We start from the raw sequence: 21,990 nt of genomic DNA, 5'->3' as shown, positions 1-21,990 counted from the left end.
TTGCACCATTCTCTGATACTATAGGAGTGTTAAGATGTAGTCTTTATTTATTATTTATTTATTTATTTGCAGTTTCTTATATAGCGCACACAGATTCCGCAGAGCTTTACAGAGAATATTTGACCATTCACATCAGTCCCTGCCCCAGTGGAGCTTACAATCTATATTCCCTACCACAAGTGCATGCACACACAGATATTCTAGGGTTAATTTTTTGGGAGCCAATTAACCTACCAGTATATTTTTGGATTGTGGGAGGAAACCGGAGTACCTGGAGGAAACCCACGCAAGTACGGGGGAGAATATACAAACTCTGCACAGTTATGGCCATGGTGGGTATTGAACCCATGACCTCAGTGCTATGAGGCAGTAATGCTAACCATTACACCATCCGTACTACCCTAGTCTTTATCTCAAAAATTTATATAACTGGGGGCGTGGCTTGGCGGCCATCGTGAGCAGACTGCTCTTAGAAAAGCTCTCCCTAAGCCTGCCGTTTACAGCCTAGAAAACCCCACTGCAACACCCACAATCTACCCCGGTGACCCCCGGAGCTTCTGTCTTACCCGCCGCTGCGAGAGGGGTAGCTGCTGCAGAGCCGGGAGGGACCTCCTGTCCTTCTGCAGGTTGCGGCCTACCCGACTCCCTGAAGCCGGGGCCTGGAGTTGATGCCGCGGTCCGGACGCCAGGACGAGGGCCGCCGGAGATAGAAATAAGAGCCTGTGGGAGCCGCTGTCCCCACCGGAGACCACCACCGCCCGAGAACTGGTCCCTGGGCCGGAGCCGACACCTACCCGGCCACATCAAAGCACCGCCGCCCGCTCAGCTGACACCCGCCGGATACCCGACGGGAGACGGAGACAGGCCACACAGCCGCAGGCTGCCGGAGGCTGCACACGCAGTGCAGAGGTTAGTGCTGGGGCCTCCCTGGTCCCTGACTTGTGCACTGCCCAGGTCCCCACTTAACACACAGAGCCCAGTAGTGTCTTCAGCCCCCTGTGGCAGACATCTTGTCCCTGGGCTCCCATCTCCCACAGACCCCCCTAACAAGAGGCCACCCCCCTGCTTATATTAAACCTGGCTAATTTTGGAGGAAAAGTTAAGCACATACAGGCCATATAGGTGAGCACCGCGGGCAGCGGGGGCCCCAGGGGCAGTCTCCAGAAATAAAGGGCCAGCTATATACCCAGCAATAGTTCCCGAAGCTTGCCCCCTAATACACTCTCCACCACCCTTCCCTCCTTGGGGACCATCGGGATTCGCAGCTGAAAATACATATCTCGGTCAGAGAACCCGGAGGGCCAGATACCACCCCCTCCATCCTCTAACACACACAATGAGCAAGAAATGACTCTAAACATGTGACCGCCACCCTCTGGGGATCAGCGAAAAAGGGGGAATCCCCTTAAATGAAACAGTGATACCGCCATCATCTAACACCGCACACGCTGTACCCATTTCTGCGAGCAGATGTAATTGACTGTCCGAATTTCTTCCTATATAACATGGGCAAAACTGGGAAATCCGCTCAAAAGAGAGATACCCATCCACCCAAAGGAGATTCTACCCAAACAAATCTGAGGCCTTTTCTCCTCGCTACTCCCGCGAGCCAAGAACTCCCACACCCCGCCCCAGAATCCCCCCTGAACAACCTTCCTCCACCAAGCCCGACCATGGCGGACGGCTCGTCAACAGCGCCAGTCTTTAAAATGGGAAACGATCTTTCCGAAATTCTGTCGTACATTAAAACCCTACCGACAATGCAAGCCATCCACTCTGCCATCCGGGAAGAAATGGCATCAGTCAAACAAGACATTTCGACTATAGCAAATCGCCTAGAAACGCTTGAAGATAGTCAAGAAACTACAGATAAAACTGTGGCATCCCTGGCGGAGATAGTTTCGATGCAATCGTCTGAAATACAGGTGATTAAAGCTAAGATGGAAGATTTGGACAACAGAGGGAGGAGAAATAACATTCGCATTAAAGGCCTACCGGAAGAAGTCACAAATTCCGAGCTAACAAATGCCTTAACAAAAATATTTAACGAAATACTGGGCAACGACCCAAACGACGAAATCACATTTGACCGAGCCCACAGAGCCCTGAGACCTCGCGGCTCTTCCTCTGACCGCCCAAGAGACGTCATCTGCCGTCTCCACTACTACTCTCAAAAGGAAGAAATCATGCGTAAGACCCGACGCCTGGAAGGAGTCGATTTTAATGGAGACACGATCCAGATATACCAAGATCTATCCTGGTCTACCCTACAACAACGCAGGGCACTTCGGCCACTGACTGAGGAATTACGCAAGAGGCAGATCAAATACAGATGGGGCTTCCCGTTCAACATTCAGGTTACCCATGCAGGGAAAACACACTCCCTGCATTCACCAACAAATCTCTCATCCTTCTGCTCGACTTTGGGGCTCCCGAACATTGAGACGCCCGATTGGACTGATCCATTATCTCAAGCAGTCAACTCAATACCCCAAAAACCACCTAGCTCCTGGCAGACAATTCGAGGCCCCGGAAAACGCCACGGCATCCCTCCCGAGGGCTCGACTTCAACAGACTCGTGAGACTTTGTATCTCGAGAGTCATAACCATCGCCTTCGGCGGAACGCCCCCCCGGTTACCCAGAACTGGCGGGCTATAATCCATTCTAGGAAATGCATGGGGCCCGCTACCCCATTGATACTTGTTATGTCCCTAGTTTAACGGAAAGGTATTGTTTAAGTAGCCACCCCGCATTCTCCCGTTGGGACATAGGTTAAGTCCCCCACTTGTAACCCCAGAATGCCTGGAAATTATATACTCTTCGAGAGTCTTTGTTAACTTACCCGACACAGTTTTACTATGTTCCCCCCGCATCAGACCGGATGCCTAGATTAGACAGTTACTGGTTACCTACCCATGGTACTTGGAAGTTATGACAGTTACTAGAATATATCTTTTATGGTCGTTTTCAGATACCTAGGTTTGAAGATAAAATACTGTTCAGCTACACTGTTATGTTTTACTCCTACGCGTGTGCAGTAGTGTTAATTGTTTAAAATGGCTGTTCATATATGCTACGATACTATAGTATATTTCCCCCTGAAATCGCTGATCCCCTGCACCCCCTCACCCGCACGTTTCTATGTTTACTGTGGCGTCGGTTTTAAGTTCACATACCGATGCCCCAGTTGCGGGGAATTTCAATACTTGTTATGTTACATACACACCCTCTCCATCCCTTTTCCCTACACCTCACCTCCAACCCTCCCCCACCCCTCCACCCCAAGGCCATTTAGCATTAGCGAGATTCACTAGGAATCCACCATGAACACCATAGAGACACTTAAAATCACCTCCATTAATGCCAGAGGTCTGAATCTACCCGAGAAACGGTCCACTCTCCTTAGAACCCTGTGGACAGAAAGGACGGATATAGCCTTAATTCAGGAGACCCACTTCAAAATCAGTACCCGTGCACCCTCCCTAACCAACAAACGATTCCCTATCGCCTATTATAATAACACCCCAGATAGCAAGTCCAAAGGGGTCGCCATTTTATTTTCTTCCAGGCTACAGGTCACTGATATTACATCCCACAAGGTGGTACCTGGCAGAATACTTCTCATAAACTGCTTGATTTTCAATCAACAATACACCTTAGTTGCAATATACGCCCCTAATCAAGACCAGCCTTCTTTTTTCATGCGACATCTGCCACCTCTTGAACCCCTGCTAAAGGGGACTGTTATATGCGGGGGAGACCTTAACTGGGTCATGAACCCACATATAGACTCATCCAACCCAGCGCCTCGGTACTCCAATTTGAAACACCGCCAGGTTAGAAAGGCTTTTCATGACCTCCAATTAGTAGATTCTTGGAGGGTTTACCACCCCTACGACCGAGACTACTCCTTTTACTCACACCCACACCAGGTCTACACTCGACTAGACTACCTGTTCATCAGTCATCACCACCTTCCTTCGATAACTCAAACATCAATAGGCTCAATCACTTGGTCGGACCACGCCCCAATATCCCTAACACTAAAAATTCACACCAGAGCCAAAGGCCAATGGTCATGGAGACTAAACGAATCGCTCCTGCAGGACCCGTACTGCAGAAGCGAGATAGAAAAGACCATTCAGGACTACATCGAATCTAACATGACTGACGATGTTACGAAACTGGCGATATGGGAAGCACATAAATGTGTTCTCCGGGGCAAGTTTATTCAGTTGGGATCTTACATGAAGAAACAAAAAGCAGTTTAAATTTCAAAGCTCCTAGAGACTATACACTCTCTCGAGGCCCAACACAAGACCTCGACAACAGGTCCACCCCCGGTGGAGCTCACAGAGGCACGGGACCGACTGAATAAGCTTGTCTCTGACCGCGTTAAACACTCCTTACGTAAATGTAGAGGTAAATATTATCTATGGGGCAACAAACCAGGCCGCCTTTTGGCTAACGCTCTTCGAGCTCAGAGGTCGGCCTCCTTTGTGAGCTCAATGAAGAACCCCTCCGGAACCATATGCTTCCAAACCCCGGAAATAGCTTCTTGTTTTCATAACTACTATTCTGCCCTATACAACTTGAGACACCTTAATACCGACCCCGATAAATTCCCTTCTACTCAACAGATAAAATCATACTTAAACAAAATAGCTTTCCCGATCATCTCCGAAAGCGACAAGGAAGCCCTCGAAACACCCTTCACCCAATTTGAACTAGATAACGCTATTTCCTCCAGCCCCGCGGGTAAAAGCCCGGGCCCGGATGGGTTCACTATCGCCTACTACAAGATGTTCACAGATAAACTCTCACCTATCCTCCTCTCAGCATTTAACTCTATCTCCAAAAGTTCTCCCCTCCCTCCGCACTCTCTCGAGGCCCATATCACAGTTCTGCCCAAGCCAGGAAAGGATCCGGCGGCATGTTCCAGTTACAGGCCGATCTCCCTATTAAATGTCGACCTCAAACTTTTTGCTAAACTAATGGCTAATAGGCTCAACAAACTACTGCCCACATTGATACATAATGACCAGGTAGGCTTTGTCTTTGGCCGAGAAGCCAAGGACAACACCACTAAAATCTTGAGCCTTATCCACCTGGCATCAAGCAACCATATTCCCACAATTCTCCTATCCACAGATGCCGAAAAGGCTTTTGATAGTCGACTGGGGGTTCATGCGGTCTGTGCTGGAGCATGTTGGTCTGGGACCCATAGCTCTGCACAGGATTCTGGCCCTATACAACTCCCCCACTGCCAGAGTCCGAGTCAACGGTTCACTGTCTGCCTCCTTCCCCATAAACAACGGTACGAGACAGGGGTGCCCACTGTCACCCCTGATCTTTGTGCTATGTATTGAAGCCCTGGCCCGGGCGATTCGTGCTAATCCCAATATCTCGGGTATTAGGGTGGGGGACGAGAACTATAAACTGGCAATGTTCGCGGATGATCTCCTAACCATATTGACAAACCCAACCACGTCTCTCCCACACTTGATGCACGAGCTAGAAGAGTTTGGTCGCCTCTCTAATTTCAAAATCAATATGACTAAATCACGTGCCCTCAACATTTCCACCCCTCCCCATATTGCAATGGGCCTCAAGAGCTCCTACCCTTTCTCCTGGAGTAATACATATATAACCTATCTAGGAATAAAAATCCCCAGAAACTTGTCTCAACTCTTTTCACTAAACTTCCAACCATTGATTCGAACGCTCCGCTACGACTATAGCAAATGGCACCATAAACAACTCTCGTGGATAGGTAGGATGAATGTAGTAAAAATGAACACACTACCCAAACTGCTATACACTCTCCAGGCCCTCCCAATCGACATCCCGGAATCCTGGTTCTGCACTGTTAAATTTCTGATCCAGCAATTTGTTTGGTCTCGTAAGCGACCAAGAATTAAACATTCCACCCTGATTAGGCCTTCAAATCAGGGCGGTCTTCAACTACCTGATATAAAATTATATCACCAGGCGATCGCCCTGACTAGGATTCTAGATTGGACTAGAAATAGAACTTCCAAACAGTGGGTGGAACTGGAAGGCGTGTGCCTGCAACAATTCCCTGAAATATTCACCTGGCTGCCCAAGCTACCCAAACCCAACCCTCCCCACCCAACAATATCCCCCACACTCTCAGTTTGGAAACGCCTGAGAAAGCTCCCCCATATCTCCTCCGAAATTGGTCCCTTAACCTCTTTTTTGGCAAACCCTGACTTCACGCCAGGCCTTCATATACAACACTTCCACAAATGGGCCTCTGAGGGGCTTTTCAGAGCGGGCCAAATGGTAAATTCCTCTAAAACCAAACAATTCTCCGAAATCAGGGAAAAATGGAACATCCCAACATCTGACTTCTGGAAGTATCTCCAGGTACGCCACTTCATAGGCACAGGGACCATGCTTTCACTAGCTTCCCGAGAACTCACGTCATTTGAAAAATTGTGCATTACAACAGGGAATCCCACCCATATAATGGCCCTTATTCACGTTGACACGTTCGCATGCACAAACGCACGCATCAACCAAATACTGTCATTGCGCATGTGCAGTGTACGCACAGCGCATGTGCAAACTGCTACATTCCTATTCGCAAGCAACCTTCCAAGCGGTTTCTGCCGTCCGAGCGAAAGATTACCCAGTAGGCGTGATGTAGGCGTTTGTATGGGCGCGTCCAGTATAATGAGCAAAACTGGGCGTACACATGGGCGTACACCTGGGCGTTCACTTGTAGTGGTGGGTTTGGTTTCGCATTACTGCAACACGGATTGTTCTCACACAAGCTCACAAACTTTCGTAAGCTTAAAGCAGGTTTTCAGTTTCGCATAGCATACTTCTTGTGAAGTGCTCATTCGTACGCTTAAAACACAGTTGCGAAATGTGGAAGTTATTAGCACCTGACCCCCATTGTGCGCAATTATTGGTTGTTTGTTCCAATTAGTTAACTCAGCTCCACTTCAGGTTGCATCACCAAACCAAACATGAGCTAACAGACACATTAAAATTATGATGTTTGGGTGAATTGTAAGGCACAAATGCAAATGCACTTAACACATGTATTAATTGCCCTTATATAACATACCTTTATGTACATTTTCACTCTGCCATGTGTAGCATGTTTGCACTGTCAACATTAGTCGACATGTGTCAACTCACATATGCAACATATATATTAGGGACAAGAGCATGTTCGCACGCACACTGTGGTGTGTGTGCGTGTGAAAATGTGTTGGCGCGTGCGAGCAGTTTTAATTGCACGCAATGAAAGGCCACACCCTTTTTAGTATGGGTGCGAACGCATGAGTTCGCAAGCCCTATAGGCGTGACTCTGCAAGATGCGTACGTGCTGTTATCAAGTGTAACACTGCGTGCGTGTGTGCATGCGAACGAATGAACCTGAATAAGGGCCAATATCCACTCTCTATAAACTTCTCTTAAACAGCGTCTCCCAAACTCTCCCTTCTTACACGCAAGCATGGGAAAAGGAACTTAACCTGACACTAACAAAGAAAGACTGGGAAAACATCTTTATAAAAACTGGGAAGAGCTCTGTTTGTGTGCCAATCAGAGAAACTCAATATAAAATCTTAATGCGCTGGTACAGATGCCCCAGCACACTTCACGCCATGTTCCCCTCCCATTCCGATAGATGCTGGCGATGCTTTAACTCCAGGGGCACGCCGTCACACATATGGTGGGAATGCCCCATCATCCGCTCTTACTGGAAAGAGGTCATTTCGATCTCTCGGACCATACTGTCCTGCCACGTCCCGTCAGACCCAGCATTCTGGCTTCTGAACCACTCTCCCACTCCAATTTCTCAATTTAAAAAATCCCTGATTGGCCACTTAGGCAACGCAGCCAGAGCTTCCATACCTAAGCTTTGGAAGTCCCCGCTCCCTCCTTCGATCAAAACATGGTTTTCTAGAATAGATCATTATATGTCTATGGAAGACGTGTTGCTCTCGGCGACAGATAAGACCTCTGAATTTTCCGAAACCTGGCTCCCTTGGCTTACATACAAGGAATCAGACCAGTATAAGATCTATATATCCAAAGCTACTCCAACCCTGGCTTAACAAACAATACTAATTCCAAAGCTCTCTCTACCTTACCCTCAGTAAAGTACTTCATGGCCCCCCCCCTCTCCCCCCCTCTCTCCCCCACTCTCCCCCTCCCCCCTTTCTGTTTTCTCCTTCCCAGCATTCTAAATGACAACACAAAATTAAATTACACAAAAAAAGGGTTTATTTAAAAATGTTTGTTATATGCTCAGGATGTGATTAATCCACACTTTTTTTTGAAAGATGTTAACAAACCTGATGTCATTTATTGTTTGCGACAATTTCAATAAAAACAGAATATACAAAAAAAAAAAAATGATATAACTGTCCTAATTCAATGTTTTTCTGAAATGTATACCTAAAATAGTCTTATTTGTTGTACAGGTAAGATTTGACATTCCAACTTTGAGTCTCTCCTCCCAGGCATCTTGATATTTATACTGTGAGCAGGTCTCTCTTACCGCTACACCTGTCTGTTACTACCCACTCTCCTTTTTTTTTTAATCACTGTTTGTTCTCAATTGTAAAGAGCAAAATAATATGCTATCACTTTATAGGTACAATATCTGTTTATAGTAATTATCCAGTTGCCTTTTATATTCATGTCACCAAAAAGGTGCCAATTCGAACAGAGCACAAGTTGTACCTTTTCCCACCCTCCGTCCTTAACACCTTGTGAAGACTAAACAATGACTTTAATTTAAAGGCTATTGTTCTATTTATTATTCAACATCTACATTCCTGGTGGCAGTGGGGAAATTGATCTGCATTGTAATGCTGGGTACACACCAGCAGGATGCAGCTCGTGAGCGGGTCGTCAGAGGTTCGTACGACCCGCTCACGATCTGGCGGAGCCTACGACCAATGTTCCCTCTAATTTTACGAAGGCTGTGTGCGGCAAAAGATTTTGGCTGTGCAACTTTGGAAGGAAATTAAAATTTTTGTGCGTCACTTATATATAACTGGAAAATTACGTACAGCATTTGTGTTAACTTCACTTCAAAATGATATTAAACATTCAAAACACAGCAGACAATGTAGTTAATGGATGAAACAGACATTAATTGAGTCCACAACTGCAAAAAGTGACCACTGCTGCTTTGTGTGCTCTGTTGTAATGTCTGTGCGCATGCTCGTCGAGTTGTGTGCGCGCGCACACGCGCACAGCTTAGAGGGAACACTGCCTACGACCCGCTCAGGAACTGCACCTGATGTGATTGCAATCCGATCGCGACCCGCACCCACTTCAATGGTCGTTTCTCAAATCCTACCTGCTGCAGGTAGGATCTGAGAAAAGACCTAACGACCCGTGGGGCCGCGCATCGATTTGGGATCACATCACAACGGCAGTGAAATGGCCCAAAACATAGCCAATTTACATACAATCGGTCGAGATTTGTATCTAAATTGGCTCATTTTGGGCCAAATCGTCCTGGTGTGTGCCCCACATAACTGCTAGTTGTACCTACAAAATAAGTAGTATGTCTAATTATACCCTTAACAGGAACACAGGATAGTCACTATGTTGACAATTTCCAGAAAACAAAACAGTTTAATAATCCCAACATACAACCTTTTGTCCGTCAAGTTTATTGAATACTAAAACATCTAGCATTTGCCTGCATATGATATTTTTTTGAAGCCAGCAGGTGGCAGTAGCTCAACACTTCAAAGCTTCACCGTTGGTTCTCAAATGCACAGGTATAGCCACATGCTGAAACCTTTGTGTAAGGTATAGCTATATATGGCAGCTACTCCTTCGAGGATGTCTCATATGCTGGATACACACATCTAAAGCCTCATACACACTAGGCAATATTGTTCACAATATCGCTCAGAAATGGCTTTCTGAGTGATATTGTTTAGAATATTGCCTAGTGTGTACACTCTATATAGTTAATGATGCAAGCTCCCGCATGTTGTTATCAACCCTCATCCCTCATGCAGCATGACCATCACCATCTTTTCCACACATTGGCAATGTGTGTATGCACCTTTCAATGCCGGCACTCTGCTGGGTATCCGCCGCCGCCACCAATATCGGCATCGGCAGGGACTCATTAAGTGTGTATGGGGCTTAAGTTTATCTGTCCAATCTTTCTAGTTGGCCGGAATATCTTGTAATCTATGGGAGAAAATGACAATCAACCATTTGTTTCCAAAATATGGAAAATAAATAGGCAGAAATGTTTGGATAAATTGGTTAAATCAAAAAGATTTACATAGTTGTTAAAACGTCCTTTTTTTTTTTTTTTCAGTTTTCCAGTGTTTGGGACCAAATAGTCAATTTTCATTTGCTCCCATGTATTACCAGATTTTTGTTCAACCATAAAGATTGGCCAGATAATCTTACAGTGTGTGTATATATCTATAGTATCGTGTTCTTTACTGTATGTGTGAGTTAAAATGGAGGACAACAGGCTATGCTGAGGTTAATAACTGGGTTATGTAAGTTTTAGTCCCACTGCTGGTTGAGAGATTTGTACAGGTTGGGTGCAATCGCACAAGACTCGTGGATTGTAGTAGGAGGATTTATATCTGTGCGGCCCCCTAATATCTTAATATGAAGACCTTATATAAGGAAGGTGTGCTACCACTGACAAATGTATTTTATTCAAGGAGAACAAGGAGAGAAAAGAATTTGTCCTGGTGTGGTGCACCAACAAGAAATTTCATACATAAAACTTAAATTATTAAAAAACACAGATAGACAAACAAAAGACAATGAAGTGTGTAAAAAAACAACAGTGTTTTTAACACACTTCATTGTCTTTTGTTTGTCTATCTGTGTTTTTTAATAATTTTTCGCTAGCTTCTAAACATAAATTAATAAAAGCTAAGTTTTATGTATGAAATTTCTTGTTGGTGCACCACACCAGGACAAATTATTTTCTCTCCTTGTTCTTCTGGTTGAGAGATTTGCACAAGTGCACTTTGATTTCTGCCTGTTGTGGCTGAGTTTCGTGGTAGTGGAATAAAAAGTTTTGATGCTTGTAATACAGATTAATAACCTATAATTCTCATGATTTAATTCATGAGATTAAATTGAGGGATTTTGTATGAAAAAAATGCTAGGAATAAGCTTCTAAAACATTTTGTTCTAAATACAGAGAAGTTTAAATATTGATGAGACATTTACTCTTTTGCACAGTTTATCCTTCGATTTTGTAGATTACATATGCGCTAGTGTGCACGTGGTTGCACTATGCAGGTGAAACTATTGCAAACCAATGGGCTGATTCCGGTTGACTCGGTAAGCTGCAAGGATCACATGATTTCTCCTGGGCTCCCAAATAAGTCTGTGGAAAATGTGTTTTAATTGCATGTGCTGGGACAAAGACAGTGCAGGCGTCAGACCCCCACCCCCAGCACACTTTGTCCTGCCCACGTACCCATGGGAACACCCTGCATTTTCAAAGGGATGCCCATGAAACTCTGGGCATTCCCATGGGCAACACCCGATCCCACCCCTGCCCTGCCCCCTGCGAACAGCTCGGCAACTATGCAAGTCACCTAAGCTGTTCACAAAGGGGACTTGCACATGCACATAAAAGAGTTTGCAGAATAAACCCCCAATTGCTGATGTGAGTTGAGAGTAGTGACTGGTTGGTTTGCTCCACATTTTGGTGGGAACCCAGTTTGTAAAATGTACTAAATAGTAACTCAGTAAATATGTTACAGAAAGTAGTGGAGTATTTTAGGTAAAAACAACTTTTTAACTTTATAAATTAACTGTTAAATAGTGTAATGATGGCTACACGTTGATAACGTTTTAGATGTTGTTCTGATGCTTGAATATGTGTAGTCAGGAGGATATTCTGTAAATCCGTTGTCCTTTCCACACTATCTGATTGCTTGTTTGGTATATGAAGTGAGAATCTCTGGGTGCTGGATACCACAGTAGTAAAATTCTGCTAAATATTTTAGTGCTTGTATATCAATGGAAACTGGTCCAGCTTGGATCCCTCCCTTGTGTAGACATGGTTAATAACTCATTCTACACTACAATGTGCAATGGCTCCTGGCAAGCAGAAGGTTAATTGCTGTGATTAGGCATTCAACCTTGTGGTAAACTCCTAAACGACTTGACGGGCTGAACAGGAAACGTACAAGAAACCAATGAGTGGGTGGGTCTTTGGCTTTCAAAAGTGTTTATTAGAGTCACAAAAACCTAATATTATACGGAGTTGCTGAATGCCGGGGCTGTCATGCAGCTTTTATAACATTTTCAGCTCACACTGAGCCTGTCAGGTGAGTCCTCGACGCAAAAGGCAGTTCCATCTGTGTAATTAGATCTCCCTACTCTGCTTCTGCCATATTTAGTGGAAGGAGGTCTCTTTTACTAAACAAAAATACATGGCAGGATGTGATGCCCGTAATTTGTATACATGATGATGTACAGCCAAAATCAGTACGCACAATGCCATTTTATTTGCCACCATACTATAAATGATAATTAGCCTCCATCAAATGACTGTTGGCCTTAACTGACTTGGCAGATCAAGAGCAAGGATTAACACTTCTGGGGTACATGCTGATCAGGAGAAATAATGATTTCTGTTTGCCCGCCATAAGGTGGGCAGGTAGGAGGTTTGTTTCAGTGCAGTGTATATATCCTGGGAGGGGGTAGTGATGGTGATGCGCGGTTCTGTCTTTAATGACCGCTAAAGGGTGTATTCTTACATGAACATTTTACCTTTGTGAAATGCTGTAAGTCTTGCTTTTTATTTTTAGTACAGTATGGGCCAAAATGCACTAAGCTTCAAAAGTGATACAGTGAGTGCCGACCAGTTCTCGATTTCATGCTCGCTGCAATTTGCTGGTGTGTTTCAATGGGGTTTTCACTGGGATTCGCCGAGAGTGTATTCAATGCTAGGATGGAGAACTACTTTCAGCATGATTTTCGCCATGATTCACCGTTTTGCATTCAACATCTTTTTAAGGTGAACTGGAATGTGTTCTTTTAAAATAAAGGTTTTTTTTTGTTGTTGTTTTTTGGTGTCAAAAAATCAGTAATTTTATTATGTGAAGGGGCATGCTATTTGGATTCATGTGCTTGCAGCACATGAATATATATTTTAATTATTATTATTATTATTTTACAAATGACGTCAGCAGGGGGAGCCGCTCATTACATATTCACTGCACACTGGTCCCGGTCATTACATATGCACGAGCGGGACCAGCGCAGCGGCTCCCTCCACCGCGTCCCCTGCCAGCTCTGGGCTTCTGCTGCCTGTGTCCCCGGGAGCTTTCCTTCTCCCCCACACATTCTGGCGCAGGGAATCTCCCTGCCTTGCGCCGTCCCCCCGGCTCCCTGCGGCATTTGCCGGGGGGTTAAAAATCGCCATCGGGCAGCGAGCTTCTGAGGTGTTGAATAGGGGGAGAGGGAGGGCTGGCAGCGAATGCTCCAGCCCTCCGGAACCCGGCGATTGTGCAGCAAGGATTCGCTGCACAGGGTGAAAAAAACATTGAATACCTGTCTAAGAATTTACCAGCACACAGTAGAAATATTGCCTTTTTGAGCTGTTAAATTGTATTTACCACAAGACATGTGAGACAGTGACTAAATGGTGTTGTGTCATACAGAAATAAGGCACAAATGAGCAGATTCAGAGTAGATCACAAGTGAATAGGAATTTCATGGGCAATGTATGCATGGAACTAAGGGGAGTATCCAATTTACCCTAAATAAAACACCTATTATTATTATTATTATTATTATTAGGGTATCCTGTGTGCAATACCCTATTGCTGAACTGTCCATTCAACTGGAGACTAAGATGGGTATATCTCTGAAACTATTGTAGTGTCAACAAATTGAAAGATCTATTTGCAAAACAGACTTGCATACCTCTCTGAATAAGCCAAAGTATGTTCAGAGTGAAATTCCATTACCACGCGTCACACAAATATTTCAGAGCAGATGCTCCTGTTTTACTCCTGTTCTATATTAAAAATTGTCCTATTGATGAGAGTAAAAAATACAGTAAATTAGATACTAGGGTAAATGTTGCCATCATTCACACGCAATTATAGAATTAAATACTATACACAAAAGTAGTCATCATTGTGAATGTCTGTCTGTTTTCTATGTGATGGTAAAACTTAAGAAAGTATAAGGTATAAGGTTTTGTCGTGTGAATGTGTAGGAGGTGTTTTAAGCAAAGAGGCCCAAGATTTACACATCAAGCTTAGTAAGCAGCTGTCTAACGTGTGTGTGTGTGTGTGTGTGTGTGTGTGTGTGTGTGTGTGTGGTTACCACTGAAGGTGCGTACACACTAGACAAGATTTTAAACAAAATGAACAAAAACGACCAGTCACAACAACATGATCATGCTTATGGTCTAGTGCCGGGGTGGCCAACCAATCAGAGGCAATGAGTCAAAAAATATGTTATGGTAAGACAAAGAGCTGATACCATTAAAAAAAAAAAGAGAGAGAGAGAGGGGGGGCATGGCCTGGCCCCCACAAGGCTACAAACTATTTTTAAATGGGTTGTGACCTACCATGTTTATGCTATATAAACCATCTTGTGACACCTTAGCTTCAAACTAGCAGCACATTTAGCGGCGGCCATTTAATGTATATAAAACACCTTGTAACACATTTATTTTAATCTTGGCAACCCATTTAAGCACTGCAGTAATAACTATATTATTCTTGCAGCACTCAAATGCAGGCTTAAGGTCCATACACAGTGGGCGACTTTGCGGCCTCTTTGCTTAAAACACCTCCTACACATTCACATGACAAAACCTTACACCTTATACTTTCTAAAGTTTTACCATCACAGAGACATTTAAAGAATGAAGAAAACAGACAGACATTCACAATGGTGACTACATTTGTGTATAGTATTTAATTCTATAATTGTGCATACACACTGAGCGGCTTTCCCCCTGCCCGGCGCCGACGGAGGGGGGGAGGGGGCCGCTGCATAGCGGAGTGCTATGCAAAGCCGTCCTGAAAGCCGCTTATCTGCTGGTATAACCAGCAGATAAGCGGCTTTCCCGGCGATGTTGCAGGAGCGCACAGCCATACACACTGGGCAGCTTTGGGCTGAAAGCTGCTTAAACCTGCTGTTTTGAGCGACTTTCAGCTCAAAGTTGCCCAGTGTGTATGAGCCTTACGCCTACAGCTGAATCGGTCCCACCATTTGCAAGCCTAAGAAAAAAGCTAGTCCAATAGGGTGAAGCACTGAAGAGAGCACACCACTGTGTAGCTGAAATAAAGATGGGCACTAAAAGGGTACTTCCATGTGTCTCCTTTTATTATTTCATACAAGCAAAATGCCTCCTGTCTCACCAGATTTGCAGGAGTAGTTAATCTGCCTGTATGCGGGGGGGGGGGGGGGGGGGGGGGGGGGGGGGGGGGGGGGGGAGGGAGGGTTAGCCAGTGGGAAGAACTGACACTTGCTGCTAGCTGAGCACTCAGAGGTGTGTCATGGGGGGGGGGGTGTTGGGGCAGCTGGAAGAGCTGACAGACGCTTTCAGCAGAGAGTTCAGCGGTCTTTTAGAGCACTGGGGGAGCCGCATCTCATTAAGAAAAGTCACATGAGTCTCAAGAGCCATGGGTTGGCCACCCCTGGTGTATGCACTACATTGATAATTGCACACACTGGAGGGTGGTTAGTGAAGTCTTCGGTCATCTGCACAAGCAGCACAGCCTGTGGTTATTGTCAATGACAGCATACTATTCAAATGTGTGGAGCAAGTTTCATCTTTGCTCCTTTGGCCATGGCTAGCCATGGCTATTCTATTGTTCTCAGCTGCAATACGTATTGAGAACAATAGAATAGCCATGGCTAGCCATGGTCAAAGGAGCAAAGATGAAACTTGCTCCTACTGTAGTTTGTAGAGTCGGTAATTGTTTATGCACTATATCGTTTGTCCAGGAGTTCAAGGGAAATCATTGATGACCTTAAATCATTTGCAATGTTATCTAGTGTGTACCCAGCTTTATAGTGCTGTGTATGGTATTTCATGAATGCAGTTATTGTGTCTCTGAATTACTGGTAAAGTTGAGTAAGTGCGTGGGTTTTGTGTTTCTTGCAGGTCCCCAAGTAAACCTTTATCACGTAAACTGGTCAGTGATATGGATTGGGACGTAGTGAGCAGGAATTCCTTGTCTAATGAAAGACTAGAGACACAGAGCCTGCCATCCCGTTCCCCACCTGGAACCCCCATTCAGTAAGCAGCACTTTTGTTATCCTCATTCCCACCCATCTGCAATATATCAGTGAATGCTTGCATACAAGGGGCCTGCACCAAATGTGCAGGTTCTAACAGACCGAAAACACGTATACAGCAGAAGTTTCAAGAAATAATTTATTACAATTTGTGTAATACAGTAATCCAAATGTGCCAAGCTGGCAACACTTTTAAAGAGTTTTAAGCAAAACTTAAAGAACCACAAAAACCTTTAATATGTTGAAAAGTTATTTTAGAAGAGTAAACACATTTTTATTATGAGAGGACATTGTCACCAGTGTCAGACCTACATTTTTGGTACCCTGAAGCGCTTAAACTGATATATGGGCCCCTTTGCAACCAGCAACAATAGAGCAACATCCAACAAGGTCTAAAGGATCTTGCTGCCATCGCAATGATCTAGACACCCATGTATTGGGGACAGGGAGAGAGTCTGTTGTACAGGTCTCGTTACACTCCATTTTAATTTATTTATCGCAGAGAAACAACCCCCCCTCCTTTTGATAATCACCTTACAGCACCCCCTTCAGTAATCACCTCAAATGCACCCCCTCAATATTCACCTCACACTACCTCTAATTCAGTGGTTCTTAAACTCAGTAGTCAGAACCCCACACAGTTCACGTTTTCCAGGTCACCCGAAAGGTGCACCCATTGCTTACTGACGCATAGTAAAAGATTCACAGGTAGAGCTAATTATTTCAATTGATTCAGTATGTCTCACATTTACCTCACTGGGCAGTATTCAATGAGAAAAGTTCTCCGTGTTTTGTGGAGAACTTGTGCTTTGTTCGCCTTGGACGGAGCATTTTGCTCTCCAAAAGCGAGCAACCCTATTCAATGTGAAATGTTCTCCGTCTTTCTAAGTGACTTTCTCCGTGTCTCTCCGTGTAGCAATTCTCCATCTTTTGATGGAGAGCTGGAATGTGAACTTTTAAACTAAAAGGTTTTTCAAGAAATTTTGGTGTCAAAAAATCAGTTTTTTTTTCTGTGAAGGGGCATGTTAGCACATGAATATATATTTAATTTAAAAAAAAAAATTTTTTTTTTTTTACACAGTGCAGCCAGCAGGGGGCCGGAGCGCTCGAGCCGCTCATTAGATATTCATATATTCACTGCACCCGAACGTAACTATGCACAAACGGGTGCAGTGAATACTGGGTCCCCCGCTGGCTATAGCGGGGTGCAGCCTGGGTCCTGGAGAGCCCCCCTCCCCTCCACAGTCCTCTGGAGCAGCCAGGGAGACTTTAATCTCTCTGGCTGCTTCCGGCTCCCTGAAAGCTCCCTGCTCCCTGCAGGGGTCAAGACTCTCCGCGAGTGGCGGAGAGCATCAGCCACATTGAATAGAGGGAGCAGGAGTGGCAGAGAGCCCTCCGGAACACGGAGAGTGCATGGAGAGCGAAATAAAACGCTCTCCATGCACGGAGAACTTTTTCATTGAATACTGCCCAGTGAGGAGACCTGCAAAACATGCAATGTGTGGGGTCTTGAGAACTGACTTTGAGAACCTGTGCCTCAACCTCCTCACAGAATTCTCTTTCCCCTTATTTCTTCAATAAACACCTGAGCGCGCACACAGCAAAATTACCTAATTAAACACCTCCTTATCCCAGGCTCCTTCTCACCTTTCTTTTCTCCCAGAGTCCATCTTGGAGAGGCCCCTCAGGCACCACCGTTACTGGAAACATAGCAAAGACATGTTCTGCAGGCTGTCAGAAATTGTACTTTAAAGCTCTCAGCAGCTCTTCCGGTACTAATTGTGTATACAATCTGTAATAGCAGCTATGCTGTATTAGAAGGCTGTTTACAGTACATAAAACAGGAGGTGAAAATCAGATTTTTGTTGTTAAAATGCACAAGCGATGATTCTATCACTAAAATAACCTTATTTTACAGACAAAATTACTGTGGTCTTGGAAAACACTGTAACATTAAATTTCTTATGCAGATACAGTTGCAGTCACACACTGAGTATAGGTAGGCCACACATAATTTTAATCAGCAGAAGTGGCTTGTGTGTCCAAGTTCTGTTTTGCGAATATAATGCATTTTAACGGAAAAGTTGCACTTCCGGCGCAACAGTCATAATTCACTCATGCATTATGTATGTTTATGCTTTATACTTTGCCAAGTTGGTGATCTATTTCAGCTGCTGCTGTGCCCTTTAAACAGAAATTTGTATGACCATATTTCCACCATCCCACAACTGATGTTGGGACAGTATGACTGATATGAGGTGCAATCTAATGGCCATGAAGGGAAGCCGTACTCTACCTGCGTTAGCCTGGAAGGAAGTTAGATTGAGATCAAGATGATTTCACACTTCAGAGGTCATGTTACCTTACTTATTGAACCACCCTCATGCATTGACACGTTTTGTTTCCATGCATTAACTGTGAGATTTCATGTACAGTATGTGTCAGTGTGGGTGATCCTCTAACTGATGTAAACACCATTGTATAGTAAGGCTGAGGCTGTTTCCATGACAATGGAAAGCTTTATATTTTAACTATGGATCCAGCAATATTTGTGAGGCCCTATACAGCCTGATTCTAGGAGAAGAATTTGATATTTGAATTTGAAGACCCATATGATTGTTACTATTTTCCTGTTCATATTTGGAATAGAATGTACTACATATTCAGGACACTTTGTAACCATATTTTCTTCATTCCTAGCCGGAACTCCACATTCAATCAAGAGGGGACACGATTGCGGCCCTCTTCTGTTGGGCACCTAGTAGATCGTGCAATACATACTTCTCCGGGCGAAGTGTTCACAAATCATAGATCACCGTCTTCTACCCAGGCGAACAGTATTATCTTGGACTCTCCAAAGTAAGTTTCCTGCTAATTGTGAAGCTGCTGTCACGGTCTCAGGCTCAGAATAGTGAATACCAGCCTGGGGATTGGCTAGACATGATGCAGCGGTGCGGAATCCTACCGTGCTGATGGTTTTTGCCAGTTATGCCTCCAAGCGGGATATGAGCTTTTTTGCATCAGACACACTGATCGTGGTCACCTGATCAGGTTCCCAACTGGTAAACCCTGGTAGACAGTTGGGGTGAGGTCAGGATTATTCATGGTCTTCAAAGCCAGGTCAGGATGAAACGGGCAAAGCAGGTACCGAAGGATAAGGCAATAGGAAGTCCAAGATCAGGCCAGATCATACACAAGGAGGCACTGTTTGCAGTACACTGGGATGAGGCAGGAGGATAATCAGGAAACAAGGTCAAACACAGGTAATCTTTGGATACAGTACACTAGGATTAGGCAGGAGAGTAGTTAGGAATCTCAGGAAAAGTAACAGGAAACGCTGGAGCAGGTTAGTGAACCTATACTCTGGCAGAGTCTGTTCAGCAGGAAGTGCCTTTTATAGAGAACTATGAGCTATAGCTGTCAGCACTGAGCTAGAGCTGAGCATGTCTCACTGAGGAGATTGGTACTAAATCCCGGCGTTCAAAATCCCGACCGCTGAAATCCCGACAAGGGGGGGGGCGTTGATCGCCCCCCCTTGCGAGCCCGGTACCTCGCTGCACTCAGCACACTCATTTATTCTCCTTCATGGACACCCATAGAGGGAGAAAGTATTGGGATTTTGGCGGTCGGGATTCCAGCGTCGGGATTTTGAACGCCGGGTTTCCGACTGTCGGGATTGTAACTGCATCCCTCACTGAGGTGCAGTGTTCAGTCTACATTGGTCAGACTACACAAGACTGATTGACAGCATGGAGCAGAGCTGAACTAGCAGGACAACTCATAAACCAGGTAAACGCCAGACATACTAGAATGTTGTGACGGCTGTCCAGTCACCTGTGCAGTGTAGATTATTATGTTGCTTCCTGCAGAGCAAAAGCACAGTGACTAGCATGGCCGGTTTATAATGCTTTCACACCGCAAATCCTGGTTCGTACCTGGGATTTGGACACGGGTCCATTCTGGGAGTAACCCGGCATTTGCAAGGTAAAGCTGACCACAGCGACCCGGCAATAAACTGGGTTGCCAATGTCATTGGGGGTGGGCCGGACCAGCAGCGCGTCATAAGTGGGCGTGGGAGGAGGCAGCCCTTGGAGCTGATGCTGCATTCTCCTTCTAGTGTGAACGGGACCCGGGTCACTCAACCCGGGTTGCTCGTTCACACTGCCCAACAAACCCTTCTTTTATTTTTTTAAAGGCCCTTTCACACCACACAGTGACCAGGGTCAGACCCGGGTTACTTGTGTGGTGTAAAAGGGGTATCACAGTGCTGTGGTCATGTGATCAATTCCCAGTAATTGTAGAAGATTCTCCAGGGATACATTAAAGTTGTTCATTTTGAATTGTGTTAAAAAAAAAAAAGTAATTGGATTCATGTTTTATTTTATTTTTTTATTTATTTATTAATTAACAGTTTCTTATATAGCACACACACATTCTGCAGGGCTTTACAGAGAATATTTGAACATTCACTTCAGTCCCCAGTGGATCTTACAATCAGTGGGGCAGATGTATTAAGCTTTAACAAGAGATAAATCCAAGGGTGATAAGGAGAGATAAACATCCAGCAAATCACCTGCTAACTGCCATGTTACAGCCTGTGTTTGAAAAAAGTCAGTAAGGAGCTGATTGGCTGGACTTTTATCTTCTTATCACCCTTACATTTATCTCTTGTTAAGGCTTAATACATCTGTCCCTATATTCCCTACCACATGTACATGCACACACATTCTAGGGTTCATTTTTATAAGGAGCCAATTTACCTACCAATATATTTTTGGATTGTGGGAGGAAAATGGTCTACCAGGAGCCAATTTACCTACCAGTATATTTTTGGATTGTGGGAGGAAACTGGTCTACTTGCGTAAAGCTCACGCAAGCACGGGGAGAATATACAAACTCCGCACAGTTAGGGCGATTGGTGGGAATCAATCCCATGACCTCAGTGTTGTGAGGCAGTAATGCTAACCATTACACCAAATCTATGTCGGTCTCTGCTGACTTAAACTTGCAGTGTTCTGCTCCGAGAACTGAATGGCAGCTGACATTCAGTGACGTCAGCCGCCCATTCCTGGAAAGCAGGCACCCCAGCGTCTTCCTGGGAGCACCCAGTGTTCTCCCGCATCCATTTTTTTTTTTTTACTGTCAGAATGTACCAAACTGTTGATTTTATATAATTTGAAGGTTCCCGCTCTCTCCCGGGTTTATTTATTTTTGTTTGCTTCAAAGCCTATGATGGCCTCTTTCACTCCTTTTGACTGCACGTAGTGGATTCACAGCAACCGCTTCCAAATGTAAAGGCCATACTAGGAGCGGTATTCAATGCCCTCGGCAAGCGGCGGCGAGGGGGGGTTTGTACGTCAAGGATGGCTTTTTTGGTGAGAAAAAGCTATCCTCGCTGTCCAACCCCCTCGCTCTTATCGATGTTCTAGGGAAATCCTCGTAATCAGAGATTGGTGAGGATTCCCCTGAATGGCAAGGTTTGTCACATATGAAGCATATAGCAGCGAGTCTTACCATTTTGACAGCCGTGCTCTCCGTTTCCACCTTGCCTCAGGGAACAGGCAACGTGGAAACGGTGAGTGTGGGGGGTGAGTTAAATACTGACGGCGAGCTATCGACGCTGGTTGCCATTAGCTGCTCACCAAACCCCCTCCCAAATGAATATACACCTTGGTGCAAAGTACAGAACTTTGCCTGTATAGTTGATAAAAATGATG

General features: G+C 44.9%; 1 protein-coding gene across 1 annotated transcript in view; it reads left to right on the top strand.

Moving 5' to 3' along the window:
* Nucleotides 1-21,990, top strand: part of PTPN4 (protein tyrosine phosphatase non-receptor type 4) — a 154,300-nt gene that overhangs the window by 91,793 nt on the left and 40,517 nt on the right. Inside the window, exons 14-15 of the mRNA XM_083153651.1 lie at nt 16,140-16,274; nt 18,974-19,132. Of these exons, the coding sequence (XP_083009777.1) occupies nt 16,140-16,274; nt 18,974-19,132 (294 nt within the window). The remainder of the gene's footprint in view (nt 1-16,139; nt 16,275-18,973; nt 19,133-21,990) is intronic.

Source organism: Crinia signifera, chromosome 7, assembly GCF_055691185.1.
Source record: "Crinia signifera chromosome 7, ASM5569118v1, whole genome shotgun sequence".
In the NCBI taxonomy this organism is placed as follows: domain Eukaryota; kingdom Metazoa; phylum Chordata; class Amphibia; order Anura; family Myobatrachidae; genus Crinia; species Crinia signifera.
Note: the sequence above shows the minus strand (reverse complement) of the source record. Positions and strands in the feature narration are given on the sequence as shown.